The sequence below is a fragment of the Prionailurus bengalensis genome, chromosome D2 (genome assembly GCF_016509475.1).
Source record: "Prionailurus bengalensis isolate Pbe53 chromosome D2, Fcat_Pben_1.1_paternal_pri, whole genome shotgun sequence".
NCBI classification, from domain to species: Eukaryota; Metazoa; Chordata; class Mammalia; order Carnivora; family Felidae; genus Prionailurus; species Prionailurus bengalensis.
The window spans coordinates 82,336,931-82,354,937 of NC_057351.1; the positions used below are offsets into that span (position 1 = coordinate 82,336,931).

Below are 18,007 nucleotides of genomic sequence, written 5' to 3' on the forward strand. Positions count from 1 at the left end.
GAGGCCCCGAGACCTCTGCCCTGGGGAGATCGCACAGCAGAGGTGACACGGTCTTCATCCCCAGCGGACGCTCCCTGGGGATTATTCTCTCTGCACCACGACTGAGCCCACCTCAGCCAGGGCTGCCAGCGGACAGAGTCACAGAAATTTGGATTGTAGTTCAAAGTTTGACAGATGCTGAAGCCGGATTTGAAAAAAGAACTCAGGAAATCTTCAGGAAAAGAAATGCTTCCAGTGCATTCGAAAACAATGGCAGTTGGATCTTTTGACTTTACTGCTCCCTCTGTGCTTCTGTGTAACAAGCAGACTGTACCCTGGCATTTCCAACCTCTCACAAGTCTGACCCCAGCCACCCCCTCCTGCCTCCTTCCCGGAAAGCTCTTGTGACGTTGGTCTTCCCGCTATGTCCCAAATCGCAAATGTGGGAGCAGGTCCCACCAGCTTCCCCACCTTCTGGGGATCACTCCACGTATCCTATCTCATCCCGGGGTCTTGCTTAGAAGTCACTTCCTCGTGCACAAGTGTCTTGAGCGCCCGGGGTCCCCTGAAAGGAAGTGGTTGATCTCGTTTGGTGACTGCCTTGACCTCTGCCAGGTGTGAGACACGGTCTCCCTCCTGGTCGAAGGGGACGCTCTCTGCGTCTCCTTATCACGTCTCCTGAAGTCTGCCCTCCTTCCCGGCGCTCCTGAATCATGCGGAAATCATTTCAGGCAGTTTTCCACCTCCTATTCCTTGTTCTCTGCAGGGATGGAACGTGTCGCTTTCAATTTCTTCCCTTCCTTCCACTTATTTTGGGCAAAACATTTCGTCAAAAGATGCTTTTATCCCCCCGCCTCAAAGCATCTCTTGTCTTAATGCCAGAGGTATTTAAATGCCCTCATCGTGAACTGTACAATCTAATTACGTAACTTAAAGTACGTTTACGGAAGGAATGAAACACCCCGCAGCGTCACCGCGTCACCGTCTGAGAAATGGGGCTTTGTATTCTACAAAGTTCAGTGCCTTTCTTGCTGTTTCTCCCTGTGTCGTAATGAGGCACCTCATCTTCCAGTTTTATTGGCAGAAACACTGGTAACAGAGATGCTAGAAAAGCCTGAGGCTCCGTCGTGATAAAGTCATTTTAGCGACTGTAATTGTGCCAGGAACTTCTAATAGTTAAATTGGTTCCTGATTATGTTGCACTTGCTAAGTTCCCCTCTACTCAATTAACACGTAATTATTTAGGACTGTGCTGCTTTTTATTGTGCCGCACACACGGCTTTCCAACAGGCAGCTTATTGGGAAGGTCCCCTGTTGGAGCCCACGCGGCATCCAAGTCCCTTTTCATGCAAGGACAGAGCAGGGATGTGGTCCCATCGGCAAGGCCCGCAGGATTTTCTCTGTGATGCTTGGGATCGAGGGGCTCAGATCCCTGCAGTTGCCTCCATCCGCTGAGCCCCACTCCACACCCCCAGCCTTATCTCCTAAAGATGTGTCAAAGCGTAGAACTCTAGGGTGTGTCTGCCCCTTTCTACTTAATGCACTTAATATTTTATCAGTGGAGATCATGGTGTTCACTTTGTACGATGTGGTCATATCTCTTTGTTACCCTTCATCTCAAAGTTAAAAAACAAGACCCTTGGATTCAAAGTTCAAGGGAACTCAGGGACTTCACAGTGAGTACTTTTCATTTGAAAATATGAGAATCTCAAAAACTTGAGCCACTTTATGAGGGTCTTCTAGCTAAATGTTTACATGTACATGAAGAGGATAGATAACTAGATGGGTGGATGGTTGACAGGTAGAGGAGAGATGGACAGAAAGGCACTGTAAAGTTCTTGAGGCTAACTGTTTACACGGATGTGAAAAGATAGATTGATCGATTGATTGATAGGGAAAAGGAGAATAGTTAGGTGATAGGCAATGGGTAGAAAGAATTGGATTAAGACTGTAATTGGATGTATGCATGTGGGTGTGTGGACAATAATCCAGTTCATATTTGACACCATTAGCAATTACAATATGCCATTTTGCTTCTGTTGGGAGCTTACTGTGGTTAACCATCCAGGTAGAAGAGAAGGAAGTCAGGAAAACTTCCTGTTTTTCTGTTTGTTTCTCCTAATTGTATGAGGTTTGGGAATAGGCTCTGTCACACTGGCCCCTAATGATTGAAAATGGGGAACGTTGTGACAGGATTGGTTGTAACAGGATTGTAACTTGGACTCCCGGAGACAGGGATCAGTTACCAAGAAGAGTGAGATAAATTAAGTCCTTTCCTTGCGGCCATTAAAAATAAAATTTGCAGTCATTTGCTTTGAATAATTTGAATGTCTTAGAGAAAGTACATCTAGACCTTATGGCTTTTTTAATCTTTTTGAGATGACATAATTTGCCTGTGGTTCTGTCTACATTATTTATTTGTGTGTTTGGTTTTATCTTCCAAGATTTTAGGTTATAAAGAAAGTCATCCAAAGCTTAAAAATGATTGAAAAGAACTATTAAATATGGGCTCACAATTTTTCTTAATCGTTTTGACCATGTGGGACAGCATCCTCGAAAGCATTTGATTCTCACACCATTAGCTTTGTTTTTAGAAATTACTTAATCTCCCCGGCTGGGAATAGACATAACTTACTTGGCTCACAGAGTTATGAATCTTTATCTCCTGAGTCCCTCAGTTTTCTGGCAGAGCAGAGGCGGTGCCAGTCTATACTGTTTCCCACCTTCCAGTGCTGGCCCCCTCTGTCCCTTGTAGCTAAGAACGTGGGGAGCAGTATGTATGCCCTCTCTTCATGGTGTGCTGGGCTTATGTATGGTAATATTGGATGCAGAGGTTAGATTCTCTCTTTGTACTAAGGCAGGCTCAGGATGTGTGTTTTTTTTTTGTTTTGTTTTTTGTTTTTTGTTTTTTTTTTTTTTTTTTTGCTTTTATTTTGTTGTGTTTGACTGGTACCAATCCTGGACACACCACTGGCTCTGAGAGATTCTTTAGTTCAGGTAGAGGCTAACGGTTCCTTAGATCAGAACCCTTCAGAATATTCATAGTGCCCAGAGGTCCTTTTAAATGCTGTTAAAAAAGACAGGGTTCCTGCCATCAAGTGTCAAGTTCCAGAGGTGGAGAGGAGAATGGGGGACCAGCTCTAGTGGTGGAGCGGAGAATGTGGGACTAGTTCTGGAGGTGGAGAGGAGAATGAGGGGACCAGCTCTGGAGGGGGAGAAAAACATATGGAACTGCTCTGGAGGTAGAGAGGAGAAAGAGGGACTAGCTCTGGAGGTGTAGAAGAGAATGAGGGGGCCATCTCTGAAGGTGAAGGCAAAAATGATGGAACAGTGCCCAACCATAAATGCCAAATGCCTAATAAGAATTTTGGTTAACAGGAAACTCCAAAGAGCTAAACCCCAGAGTGGAAAATCTACTCAGAATGTAAGGACTCCACAGAGATCAATGGCTACCAAAAATTCTAGCCTCAGGTTAGGGCCTGATCTTCTAGGCTACTCATCCATCCATCCATCCACCCATCTACCCATCCATCCATCCATCCACCCACCCACCCTCCCTCCCATCCACCCACTCACCCACTCACCCATCCGTCCATCTGTCCACCCGCCCACCCGTCCACCCACCCACCCTCCCTCCCATCCACCCACTCACCCTCCCATCCACCCACTCACCCATCCATCCATCCATCCATCCATCCATCCATCCATCCATCCACCCACCCACCCACCCACCCATCCATCCATCCACCCAACCATCCATCCATCCATCCATCCATCCATCCATCTATCCATCCATCCATCCATCCATCCATCCATTCCTGTGATGGACACCTAGGGGACATTTCCATGCTGGGTGGTGACTTAGCATTGCAAGCACATGAATGAATAAGCAGACAGGAGTATTTGGGAACAGTCTGGAGGCCTTCCCTGTCCTTGAGCTCAGCTCGACCAATGCCCAGCACAGACAGTCACCAGGGCTGCAGAGCCAGCCTATTCACACCCACCCTCCCTTTTGTTGCTTCTCAATAATAAGGACTTGATCTTGAGCTGTGTTGAACCAGCCTGAACTCTTCATCTTAAACTAGAAAGGTGTCCTGCTGTCCAGGCACTCAGCTTAGTTTGTGATTCTTTCCATATTCCTCTGTGACTGAAAGCACATTGTTATGCAGAAGCTTCTAATGTGATTTTCTTATTTATTTTCTCTAGTTTAACATTTATTCAAAAGAACCCCTGGATTACAGCAGATAAAAGATGTTCTTATGTAAAAAAAAAACCCTGTTTATGTTTCTTTTTGCCTCCTTAGATCAGTGATTGATCCTGAGATGCACTTGGCATTGCTCAGCTTTTAATCCCCTAAGGTGTGGGCTGCGGGGTATAATTTGTGTGTGCCCTGGATGGTGGATGGTTCTCTAGAAAGTGTGTGGCCCTAGATGCACTGAACCTGAGCAGCTCGCCCTTGTTGAAGGCATTAATGATGGGTTTTATTTGATCTTCCCTTTAGGTGTCCTGCTACAACTCACATTCTGTGTTATTTGCTTTTTGTCCTCACTTTTTAAAAAATTTATAGTGAATCTAAATTATAGAATCTCTCTCAGCCCTGCTCTTTCTCAGTGTCAGTTCATTAAAAAGTTTTTATTTGGCCTTCATATTATTTCAGCATGGCATATTTTTTTTTAAAAAGTCATTTTGAGAAATATCTTTATTTAACCAGCTGAAATTGCTCCAGACCTTAATTAGAAGTAGCAGATTGTAACTGTTTGGGTGCTATCTCGAGGCAGAATAATTACCATGTAGTAATAACGCGTGTTCTAGTAAACTTGCCTTTATTGTCATAGAGGGATGGAAGGAGGGTCTTCCTTAAAGCTCAGAAGGACCCTGGGGTACCCTAGCGAACAGCTGACTTCTGAAACTGAAGGAACAATTAAGGGGGAAAAATGTGTCCGTGGTCATTAGCCTGGGATTTTTGTATGGCGTGGGAGTCACCCCCGTAATGACAGGAAGTGGTCTTGCCCCACTGACATTCGGGGGGATTTTCTCAGGTTGCCAGGGTTAATGCAGTACACGTCCCCAGATGCTCTCTGAACGCTGTCGCCAAGGGTCACATGGGCAAGGCAGACCACTGTCTCCTTAGCCACACATCTTGTACTTCTGAGGGCTAACCCTGGCCCAGGAGACCCCAGCCCAAGACCAGAGGGCTGATTGGGGCCGCCAGGTGTTGTATATATGCAAGGCGTGTCCTAAATTTAGTGATTTTCATCCTGGTGCTGTATTAATTTGTCAGGATGCCCTAAGTGCCCTGCATTCTGCTTTTCTCAATAAATCACAAAATTCAGCCATGAGAGCTACTTTTCACATTTAACTGGGCATCTGATAACCATAATGTCTGCCACCCCTCTGGCTGATGGATGCTGCTGCCCCTTCTGTGCTCCCGGCTAACGGACAAGGCCAGGGTCCCCATGTCCCGCCATTGAGAGTCACTTAAAACACGGATGCCTCCTTTCTGGTTCTATTTAATGTCACCAGGGAAGAATTCAGACAACTCCTGCCACGCTTTTCTTCCACACCTGAGATGGAAAACTCCAGCACAGGCCATTTGTCACACCTGTTTTGGCCCTGGATCCAAATCCGAGACCTCCCTAAAGCCCTAGGTGGAGAGTCCCTTTCTGCCTCCTCCCTCCTCCTTCCTCCCTCCTCCCTCCTCCCTGGCCTCTAGTGGCCCTGAGACTGGCAGGGATGAGCTTCTCCAGGCATGCACAGCCGAAGAGATAGTGCTTTCGGAGAGCACGGTTCCTGGGAAGTAACCTAGATTTCTCTTACCCTCTCTGGCTGCTTCCTGCTGTCTAAACCGAGGAAGTGTAATTAAGTTTATTATCTGTGACCTAATGCGAATTCCTCTTGCATCCTGCCTTTGTGCAAAGGGAGAGGGTCATTTGAAAAGAAGTATCTGGACTGAGCTTGGTTCTTGTAAACACCCTCAAGGGCAATAAAACAAATCTACAGGATGAACAAGCTGGTGGTGGAAGGCTTAGTACTTGGGGGTCATTCATAACCTCCCAAATTACCTATCTCATCATAGAAATAAAATGTCAAATTCAAGGTGTTGAAGGATGCGATATTTTGCTCCAGCTGCTTAAAATTGTACGTTATCAATGGATCGATACAGTTCCTGCCAGCATTCTTGTTAAACCACTTACATATCTACTACAGCTTTTGAAATTTTGTTTGAACAAGTAATTAGTTACCAAAATTAACATTTGGAACACAGGACAAATGACACTGAAATAAGTCGTACTTCCAAATATGTCACCAAGCCGTTGCTCCAAGCCTGATAGATGGCGAATGGCAGTGCTTTCAAAAGCTTAACCGTAGAAAGCCAGCTAAGCAAAGACCAATTTAATAAAATACCATGAAGACATCGTGACTTGAGAAGAGGATTTAATTTGCACCTTTTCTTTCTTTCTCTTTTTTAAATTAGATTTTTTAGAGATACTTTTCATATGTTACTTTCAGATGCTGTTATTTTGGTCTGTTTCTTTTATTCCGCATGTGCTAATTTCCTTGATTAATTTGGAGAACATCTGCATATAATTCTCTGGGCTTTTTATTGGCACAACCTCACAGCTTTTCACAGGACTTAGAGAGTTCACTTTCCAGACAGTCTCGGGTTGTATCTAATTGAAATGCCAAACCCTACAAAGGTGCCAGAGCGTAAGTGTGTAATTATGTAATTTTCTCTTGATCTTTCAGAGTCTTCCTGCGAGCGATTAATCAGTATGCAGATATGCTGAACAAAAAATTTCTGGATCAAGCCAACTTTGAGCTACAGGTAAGAGAAGAGGTAGACATGCCCTTTGTTGGGAAATCATGCTAAAACAAATTGCTGGTCTGAGCCAATGTCTTACATTTCTAATCCTCGAACTTAATTGGGTTCCCATCCAAGGTATGGAAATGGAATTTACAAGATGTCCTGCTGGAACCCAAGGATTGAAAATTCTGCCTTTGGAGTATTTGCTCAATTTAGCAAGGACGGAGATGGGGCTGTTTCAGAGCAAAAGGACTAAATCAGAGTGACAAGTAGGATCTGAGCAGGGAGTAACTGAGGAGACCGTCTCAGACCGTCCTGATGTGGGGAGGGAACGTCCAGCTGACAAAACGAAGCTGGTTCCCGTCCCTGAGCCCTGCTGGCTGTTAGCACTTGGTTTCTCCTGGCTCTGTGCTACCTGCACTGGCCTGTTCCAGGCACAGACCCTACTGGACATGGCCTTGGCTTTGGTCAGCTGATCTGATCACTTTTGGCCCTTCTCCTTCAGTGCTCACAGGGGGTGTGGAGGAAGGAGGTGGTGGGAATGTGTGTAAGTGATAAGGACCAGTTTTGCCTGGCATGATTTGCCATTGGTGTTGGCATTGGTGTTTATGGCTCTCTGTTCCACTGCACTCTGGATGTATTTCTGCTAATAATGATTTTTGTATTACTTAGTTTACTAAAGTTTTCTAATAAAAAAAAGCATCCAGATGCAAATGGCGTTAGTTTCCTGGGCAGGATAGTTTACGGAGAAGGAACCTATGCCCATATTTCTTTTATAATTTTAAAATTTTAAATGTCTATTGTATCTGCATTATAGAATATAAGTATCTAATAATATATCTGGAACTGTATATCTAGAAGTGTTAACATTTTTTACCACTTTCGGTTTTTATCATTTTCTCTGCTTACTGCTTGTTTTCCCATATCCTAAGAGCACGGATATAATCTCATCGTAAACTATTCATGCATGTAAATCAGCACATCAAGTAAAATATGCAAGACCCCTTCCCACCCTTTTCCTCTTTGCAGAGTGACTCTTAGCTAATTGCGCGCACTTCCTGATGCCTATTTATGCATTTATCCAGACCTATATATGCTCTCTTTTGCTTTTAATGCAAACCGGATTATATTCTGTATTTTTTTTTTCTGTTCTGTCACATTTCACAATGTAAATGTGCCAACATTTGTGCAGGCACTTTTGCACTGATGACCTACAGAATGTTCCAGTTTGTCCCTGTTGCAAGCACTGCATCTCAGTGCTGCATTTGTAGACAGGCTCCTGGGAGCATAATTGCCAAGCCGAGTGGTATGAAATTGTACGTGAATGGACACTGATAAATTATCCTACTGTAGCAATTTGCAATTCCACTAACCTTCTTTGAGAGCAGCCATTGTCTAAAATCATCTCCAGTACCAATTTCTTTAAAATTATTGATTCTTATTTTTGTTAGAATTTCTTTGATTGCTACTTAGGCTGAGAATACTTACTGGCTGTTTGATTTCTACCACGAACCATCTGATCGTTTCCTATACTCATTTTCCTATTGGGCTATTTGTCACCCTTTTCTGTAAGTTGAAATCCTTAATATAGCCTCGTCATGGGTTTAGGTTTATCATATAAAATTTTTAATTTTTCTGCCATCGAATCTGTCATTTCTTCTATGGCTTTTGGGTTTTATGTTTTACTTGGCAAATCCTTCTTTGCCTCAGTGTTATAAATGTAACTATTGTTGTATTTTATTTCATGTAGTTAGCATCTGCTAATACCTTGATAGTTTTGCGTTTTTTTTTTTTAATTTTTTTTTAAACTTCCTGATGATTGACCTACCTGGGATTTCTCTAGTTAGTGCTAGGGGAAAGAGTTTAACTTGACTTTTTCCCCAAATTATTTCATGAATAGGTTCTTCTTTCCCAGTGATTTAAAATGCCACCATAGAAAAACATAATTGCAAATGTGTGTGTGTGTGTCTGTTCTATTTCCTGTGTTATTATCTACAAGTTTTATACCCAGCTAGTAGAGCCAGGGCTTCCCTGTTAGTGTGCCATTGCGAAATTATCTTGGCTCTTCTTTTGTATTTCCTCTTCCATATCAAATGCAAAATCAGCTTGTTAACCTCGCATATAAAAATGCTGCTTTTATTTTAATTGGGACTCCTTTGAATTTATAAATAAATGTAGGAAAAGGTTACAGTATGGGGGGAATACTCTGCAGTATTTATTTTTTCCCATCCCATACAGGAATATTTAGGTCTTCTTTTTGTGTCCTTCATTTGGTTTTTCCGCTTTATCCACATCAGCCTCACCCATTACTTGCTGGGTAGATTGTTGTGTGTTTGAAGAGTGGCTGCTATGAATGTAACGTCTGTCACTTCTGCTCTTGTTCACTGTTTCATGAGTTAGGTCCCCGGATGCTTCCCTCGCGCCCACACACACTTTGGGACAACAACATAACACCTTGCCCCTTAGCAGGCGTTAAGTGCGTATGGGTTGCTGTTCCACCCTGAAGCACACCCTCCTTCCCACCCCCAGGTGGAGGGCTTGAGTGCCTTATGGAGGAGACAGCCTGCACCATGAGCTCCAGGCAGCTGGTGCTCTGACCAGGCGCATTTTTATGTTCCTACATCCTCATGATCACTGCATGGTTCTCTCTCCAGGCGCTTGCTTCTTTTTCCACTAATCAGCCCTGAGGGCCGCCTGCTACGTCCCCCCTCTGCTTCCCTGTGCTCCTGCCCAGCCTGCCTCTCATTCCTGCCAATACCATACAAAGAACTCTTAACCTAGCACCACCCCCCCAGTGTCCCAGTGTTGTAGTGTATATTTCCTGCAAATAGGAACTTTCTCCTATGTAACTACAGTAAAACTACCCAAACCAGGAAGCTTATGTTTTTGCTGTCATCTAGCCCTCAGACCCCATTCAAGTTCAGGTATTGAGTCACAGCCTTCACAGGTCAGCACCACATGGGTGTGGTTACTTGCACACCTCAAATCATACATTGTATACCATTTTTTGGTTTGTATTTTTATGTGATTTTTTTAAGGTTTTGTTTGTTTGTTAAGAGAGAGAGTGCACTCAAGCGGGGGAAAGGGGAAGAGGGAGAGAGAATCTTAAGCAGTGGGGAGCCCTATGTGGGGCTTGATCCCATGACCCTGGGATCATGACCTGAGCCAAAACCAAGAGTCAGATGCTGAACCGACTGAGCCACCCATGTGCCCCAAGACTTTTTTTTAAGGTTGTTTTAGGTTCATTGAGGGGAAGGCACAGAGATTTCCCAAATACCCCTTACCCTGACACATGCACAGCTTTCCCCATAATCAACACCCCCCACCAGAGTATATCTGTATTATAGTCCATGAATGCACAGCTCTAGCTGAGCCCCTGCCTGTGATTCTCAGGATGCACCCACAGCGGCCATGCCTCCCACCAGTGCTACAATAAGAGGCCATTGCCAGGAGACGGGGGTGAGGTGGGGGGCCAGGGGTGAGGAGGGCTGTGAGTTCCAAAAACAAAAGAAGCAACTTGTATATTATTGACACTTTTAGTGTCAATGGGGCTAAATGGGAATGCACCTTGGTGAGTGGTGAAAAACCATCAGTGGTGAGGTTCAGGATGCCCCACTTGAGACCCTCAATCTGCTTCACATGCAACCCATGGCTTTGGGCGAGTCTCTGCACCTCATCGGAGATCACGGGCACAGGACTTACCTGGGCAATTCTGCAGTGATCCTATGAGCTGCTGTATTACTAAGAAAATGCCCTGTTCATGAAATGTATCAGATAAATGGAAGACAGCATACTTACTTACAACTCTTGTTTAAAATTCCCACTTACCTCATAGGTAACTAAAAATAGAATCAGTACTGTTAACACCTTATTTTTATATAAACTTTTGCAACAGTCTCATTTGATAGAATAAATATTATCCCCGTTTTGTAAATGAGAAAACCAGCACCCACAAATTTCTTCCAAAGACTACGAAGGCCCTTGGAGCTTGGACATATGATGAGAAATGTGTCCAAGCTCTTTCCCACCGGAGCAGGTGGAATCCTGCCCCCGCCACCCCGGCCCCACAGTCTGTCCTCTGGCACAAGCCCGGTGGGTTGAAGAGTATGTCTGAGTCATCCCCATTTGTGCTCCAAGAATTCTTCATTTTAATGTTCTTGAGCTGGTCTTAAGCATTGACATGACCAGGGGGCATTAGTTCCATGTTTTAGGAATCTACCCACAATGACGCTTTTATGACAGCATGTCCAGGTTACCACGTTAAAGTACACACGCCTTCCACTGCGTGGAGCTTTATAGCAAAGTCATTTCTGAATTGTCTGTTCAGCCACATGGTCTATAAGTCTTTGGAATACAAAATGTTGGATTTTTTGCATCTCTCCTCCTTAGTTTTCTAGTGTTTGTATACAATTAGAGAAATCTATATGTTAATTTAAAAACATTTTTTAATGTTTATTTTGGAGAGAGAGGGTGCACAAGTGGGGGAGGGGCAGAGAGAGGGAGACAGAATCCGAAGCAGGCACGAGGTTCTGAGCTGTCAGCACAGAGCCTGACGTGGGGCGAAATCTACATATTATTGAGTAAGTGGCTCAATGGCACATAGCAGTAAGAGCCAACATTATTATGTTCTTACTGCGTGCAGGGCACCACCCAATGGCTTTGCACGTATATAGTCCTTCGATCCTCTGACAGCTCTATGGGATGGGTGCTACTTAAATTCCCACTCTACCTCTCGGGAAACTGAGGCACCGAGAGGTTAGGTTAGTTGTTCAGGGAGGTGGTAGACCTGGGTTTTGAGCACGCGCACCGTGACGTCAGTGCCCACGCCCAGCTCGGAACCACACCTTGGGTGGCTGGTTAGCCGTGTGTACAGGTGACCACGGGTTTCTAAACATCTCAGAGGTGTGTGCGGGGCAAATGAGGAATGTCTCAGAGGGTTATTAAGCTGTTCAGCACCTCAGTGCCTCCGCCTTTTTGGTTTTCAGCTTTGGAACAACTACTTTCACCTGGCTGTCGCTTTCCTCACTCAAGAGTCCTTGCAACTGGAGAATTTTTCAAGCGCGAAGAGAGCCAAAATCCTTAACAAGTAAGTCTGCGAGGTCATGGGCAGGAGCCTGCATAATTTCCACGTCGTCTTGGTATGCAAATTGAGATGTAATCATGGTGTAATGAAAGGGTGGTTTCAAATCATGAATCTGGTATTGCGTCTTCTAACCCATGAATCAAGGTCTAAAATTGCAGGGTTCATCCTGGTGAGTTCAGAGTCAGTGTCCACCACCATTAGCACCGCACAGAATGGGAGTTTCGGGAGATAGCTGCTTTTGCCACGCACTTTGCTGATGTCATTGCACACATGGTTTTCTTTATTGCCCAATTCTGCAATGCTCCTTCGAAAAAGGAAGCTTCTAATGCAAGCTCTTGGCACAGTTGAGATTGTTGAAGAAGTCCTTTGGGGTGAGAGCTTCCCGGTTTCCTTCTTTGCAAGAGGTTCCCCCTCTCATGCTCCAGGTAGGAGGTCCGACGAGCTGAACCAGCCCTTGGATCATCCTAACAGACCTCTCGGGCGCCCCACGTTCCTGCCTCGGTCCTTGCATCCTTCATGGCTACTGTCCAGGACAAAGAAAAGAGCTCTTGCATGCTTTCTTTCCAAACTTTGGGTGCCCTGAGTGTCTCGCCTCCCCTCTTTCTGCCTCAGTTTCTCCAACTTCTCTCTTTGCGGAGCGCCCCTTTCGTAAGGACTTCTGAGAAGAATTCTCCGATCGCTCCCATGTTTCCACGTCACCCGTTTCCGTGAGTCATTTCATAATGCCTCTGCTTCACATTGACTGTTCCAAGGCTTTGCCGACCCTGTGCCACTCCCTGATGTTAGCGATTCCAGAGGGAGTCTCAGAAGGTGACAGCTGTTCAGTGCTCCTCATGTCCTGTGAGCATGTATCTCGCGTGCTGGCCACGTCGAAAGCACATCATCCCTGGAGAGTAAGAATTTTATCAGCAAATATGTACTGAATGCGTACTACATGCCAGTGACTCGCTGAGCACTCCATGTGCATTTTTCATGTATAATCATTAAAAGCAAAACAAAACCTATTCATCGGGTTCTCTTATCATCCTCACTTCGCAGATGAGGAAGGTGAAGCCACATGGCCAGTGCCACTGACCTGGTCATTCTGACCCTGGCAGTTCAGAGCCCAGGACGTTTACCTGTGCCACTCTTAGAACCTTCTATCCTTTCCTTGTGCCATCTACAGAAAGGTCGACTCCCAGCCTGCCATCTTTCCTTCAGGCTTTCTCAGTTGGGTGGCTCCTGTCCGTTGACTGTTGATGTAGACACGTGTTTGGTGTTCAGAAAAGAGGAAAGCCCAGAAGGTGTAGGCCAAGTGGGTGGCCACTGGGGACTCCTGGGAAGGCCTGTTAGCAGCAGAGTCGGCCTACTCGGAGCCGACGTGGGGTGAGACTGCTAGGCTTGGCCCAGGGACAGAAATCGGGCGGTGCCTTCTGGGGACCAGCTCAATAGGGAAGCTTCCGCTTTGCCTAGTTAACATCATCTCAGGGCTCCTATAAAATTAGGGCTGGCGACTGGTAGATGCGGCTCTCCTGTGGTTTAAATGCTCTCCCGGTGGAACTTTCTATATTAGCAGCAGAAAAAACTGGCCCGTTCTGAGTACCACACAACTCCTTCACAGCCAGCCCCGGATGCCTGGGACGCCTTGTCATCCAGTCCTGCAGAAGGAAAGCTGGCCCACAGCAGGTGAATCCACCTGTGTGTACGGACGGGGTTCACTGCGCAGTGAGGCAGGAATCCAAACCCAGCTCCAACCGACAGCAGAATCCATTCTTTGCCAAGCGCACAGCATGGCCAACCCTTCAAGATGCCTGCAGGAGAAGAAGGGAATGGAACCCGGAAATGTGGCTTAAAAGAGCTGGCATCTCCTTTGAGCTTAAAAGAGCTGGCATCTCCTTTGAGGTTTTTAGCGTAAAACAATTAGTTCTGAGCCTTCTCCAGACCAGAAAGGGGTGGCTCTGCACTGGACCCCCTTTTGGTGTGTGAATGTTAACATTCTAAGCTAGAACAACGTCATTAAATGCATTAACCACACAGGGCCTCGGCCGCCAAAGAAAACCTTTGCTTCTCACATAGCTATGTGCATTTAGAGGCTTCAAAGCCAACGAAAATTAAACACGGCCAGCTGGTGTCTCCCCTTCCAGAGCCGACAGGGCTTCTGAATTGAGCATTCTTTTTCTCATAACCGTGGCGATAAGAGACTCCGGATTTTCCCTTTGAAATTTTCTCATAGATTCCCCAAGGGAAAAACTCCCAAGCATTTTAGTAGTTGTCTTTGCAAGACTCTGAGGACTGCCTCAGCCCCTGTGCAGCCTGAGGGGCCCTCTCCCAGGGCCCTAAGCTCAGCGTGTGGCCTTCATAGGCCACCAAGGACAGGTGTTCTCTGTGTCTGAGACAAGCGCCCATGGCCCGTGAGGCCGTGTGGCTAACGTGTGTGGCAGGTTCACCCATGTTTGTTGTATTTTTCGTGCCTCTTTCTGTACCTTAAACACTTTATAATCTAGCGGCAAGTTTATTGCTAAGTACCAACATCTACATGAGACAGATTTAAAGGCATCCTACCCAAATGCTTACATTTTCCCAGGGCCCAGAACCGTTTTAATCTGCTTAAAATTGTGCTAGTGCAAAGGGATTGAGTACCTGCTCTGCACTCAGGGTCCTGGTGCTGGGGACCCCCAGGGTGCCGTGACAGCCTGGACATTGGCAACTAGGAGCCAACGCGGGGAGCCCAAGGCCTCTGGCAGGAGGGGATCCCAGGCTGCGTGGCAAAGGAGCCACCAAATTACCAGGTTGGCTGACCGAGCCGTGGGTCAATGAACGGCCAGTCCCCACAAGGGTCCTCAAGTCCCAAAGGGCATGGCCTGATCTATGAGCAAAGAGATGCTGTGGGTTATTGAAGCAGAGGTGAGTGGCCAGGCCCTGAGGGCTTGGGGGAGAGCGTGAGGCCCAGTGATGTGGGAGCCGACCCTATGGGTCCGAGCACAAGGCTGAGTGCTGACACAGAGCACAGTGCAGTGTGATGAGCAAGGCTGTCTTTTTCTAGAGGGAACCATGGGCTTCGAAGGTGGAGTGATGCCACGTCCATTTAATAGCCGCTGGCCGCCTCCATTGGGGTCTGTCTACTGCTCTAGGGTTCCTGAATCCACCCAAATGCATCTGAGTGAAGCCTTCTCTGTGGAGCCCCCTCCCCCCGCACCTGTACACCCCCACCAACCCTCCTCTCCCTCTGTGCCTTCAGCAGCTCCTTTCTGCCTGGTTCACGGCGTTGTGGCCCCCAGAACGATAGAAAATCCCGGTGTCCAAAGATCAGCCTGTTCATTCCCGCTTGTTAAGCTCTCCATCCTCCCGATGACCGGGGTTGGGGAGATAATTAGGATATTCGTTCCAGAGACATTCCCCAAAGTGCATGGGGGTAACGTAAAATAATAGGCCATACCACGCAGAGAACTGATTATGTCAAACCCAAATTGACTATGAGATCTTCCAGTGAATCACAAAATAAATAACCGCTAGGAACCAAAGTGTATCATAAGAAAATTTAACTGACTCAGCCTTCAGACATCCTTGTTGCTAGTGACTGCCCACAGAGGACATGCGAAACCTGACCATCATCTGTCCCTCGCCCAGCCCACCCCCCCCACCCCGATCTTCAACATTATTGGGACTCAGGAAATATGAGTCAGATGTAAAAGAGTTTATTTTTGATTAGCAGCCAGCTTGGCCATTTTAGTGCACAGGACACATGTGTCCTGGCATGTGACAACGTGACCTGTGACTACAGACAGGCTCCTGTGTTCAGGACCAGTCTTTGTCCTGGGAGAGAAAGGGGGTTCAGGAATTGGGCATCCGGCATTTCTAAGCACAAGGTGCTCACTTAAAAGTTTCAGCCCAAGAGAGTAACATTTGAAGGCCAACCTCAGGCCAGTGCATTTGAACCTGTTATGCAGGTTCCGTGAAGACCCTCTCCCCAGTTGTCTTCCATGCTGCTTCTCGTCTTTATGTACTTATTTCTATTTATTTTTTACGATAGAGATCTGCCCTCCGCCCGTCGCACCCTCATGAGACCATGAAGGTAGTAAGGTTGCTACTTCATAAAACATTTGTACACATATATTTATATGTGTGTTGATTAGTAAAGTAAAACCTATTTCTTCAAAAATATTTTGAAACTTAAACTTTTTTATATATTTTTTTAAAGTTTATTTATTTTTTTTATTTTTCTCTTTGAGAGAGACAGAGACAGCATGAGTGGGGGAGGGACAGAGGGAGAGAGAGAGAGAGAGAGAGAGAGGGAGAGAGAGAGAATCCCAAGCAGGTTCACACCCAGAATGAGACACCCCGTAAACAAATACCTCCACGCGGGGCTCTGAGATGTGCATGTGTTAGGTCAAACTACAGACGTTGCTCTTAGGGAAACTGGAGGGAAATAAAGCTGTGACAAGCCCCATTTTGCAATGTGACCTAATCCCGAAGCTGTGTTTGCACTCCAGATTGTGACAAGAAATAGTTCAGAAAAAGTATAACTTGTGTCTGTGCTCATTTTGTGAGAGACTCTGATCATTCAGAATAAATTCGCTGTGAACTGAGTTAGCCAGGGGCCCGGGGAGACAGATGTAACAAACGCTGGCCCTGTGCCGAGTCCCTGTTGGCAGGGGGCACGTGTTCCCCACGCCCGAGTGATACCGTGCTCCGTTGAACATGGTAGAACTCCTGTGGCACCGGGCACCGTGGCACGTCCGAGACCCGTGTGTCATGAGCTTTATTCCCTTGGTCGCTGCTGGGGTCCCACCTCCTCTTGCCTCCCTCAGGGATTCAGCGTTCAAATGTCCCACTTGGCTCATCATCTCCCTCCAGCGGCCTCCACGTCTGTCTCCGTTCCTCAACCTCCGCCCGCTCCTAACACCGATCTGTCTCTTTCATTCGTTCTGAATGACCTTCTTCCTCCTTTTTGGCCTCACTGTTCCTTGTCAGGCTCCTGGTCCTCCGTCGGGCCATTCACTCGGTGGCTGGGCTCCTCGAGCCTTGCTCTCGGGACTTCTTACTCCACTCTGCCTCCTTCAGAAGGCCGTTTTCTCAGCTGTGCGTCTCAGCCCTTCCTCGGGCCAGGATGGCAGCTTAATGGTCATCACACTCATTTCCCACGATCATCCACCCTCGTAGTTAACGCACTGGGTGGCTCGAAACGCCTGAAGTTTATTGTCGCACGTCAGGAGGCTAGGAATCCAAATCAGGGGGTGGGCAGACTTGGCTCGTTCTGGAAGCTCAGATGGAGAGCCTGTTCTGCGCCTCTCTTGCATCAGGTGGCTGTCCCAGTCCCTGGTGCTCCTTGGCCTTGGCTGCATCCTTCCCAACTCTGCCCCTGTCTTCAGGTGGCCTCCTTCCCCGTGTCTCCAAATCTCCTTCCCCTTGTGAGGACACCTGTCCTGGGACCTAACCTCCCTCTGACCTCCACAATCGACTATGATGTCATCTTAACATGATGACATCTGCAAAGACCCTGTTTCCAAATAAGGTCACATTCTCAGGTTCTGGGGGCCAGGACCTCTACACGTTCTTATGGATGACATGGTTCAACCGACAGTCATGCCCAACAGACTTATTTGGGGACCATACTTCATGGAGACCATGAAGGTAGTGAGGTTACCACTTCATACAACATTTGTACACATATATTTATATGTGTGCTGGTTAGTAAAGTAAAACGCATTTCTTATTTCAAAAATATTTTGAAGCTTAAACTTTGTTCTCTCATAATTTTTTTAAAGTTTATTTATTGACTTTGAGAGAGGCAGAGACAGCATGAATGGAGGAGGGACAGAGAAGGAGAGGGAGAGAGAGAATCCCAAGCAGGCTCTGCCCTGGCAGCACAGAGCCCGATGCGGGACTGGAACTCATGCAGCCGTGAGATCATGATCTGAGCTGAGAAACCAAGAGTCAGTAAACCCAGGTGCCCCGAAACTTAAACTTTAAAAAACTGTCTGTGGGGGCGCCTGGGTGGCTCAGTCGGTTAAACATCTGACTCTTGGCTTCTCAGCTCAGGTCGTGATCTCATGGTTTGTGAATTTGAGCCCCACATTGGGCTTCATGCTGACCATTCGGAGCCTGCTTGGGATTCTGTCTCCCTCTCTCTCTGCCCCTCCTCTGCTCTCTCTCTCTCTCTC

General features: G+C 46.5%; 1 protein-coding gene across 4 annotated transcripts in view; it reads left to right on the forward strand.

Annotated features, from left to right (window-relative positions):
- DOCK1 (dedicator of cytokinesis 1) overlaps nucleotides 1-18,007 on the forward strand; it is a 530,259-nt gene that overhangs the window by 417,787 nt on the left and 94,465 nt on the right. For all 4 annotated transcript variants that reach the window (XM_043597859.1, XM_043597860.1, XM_043597862.1 and 1 more), the window contains 2 exons: nucleotides 6,727-6,805; nucleotides 11,770-11,870. In XM_043597859.1, the coding sequence (XP_043453794.1) occupies nucleotides 6,727-6,805; nucleotides 11,770-11,870 (180 nt within the window). The remainder of the gene's footprint in view (nucleotides 1-6,726; nucleotides 6,806-11,769; nucleotides 11,871-18,007) is intronic.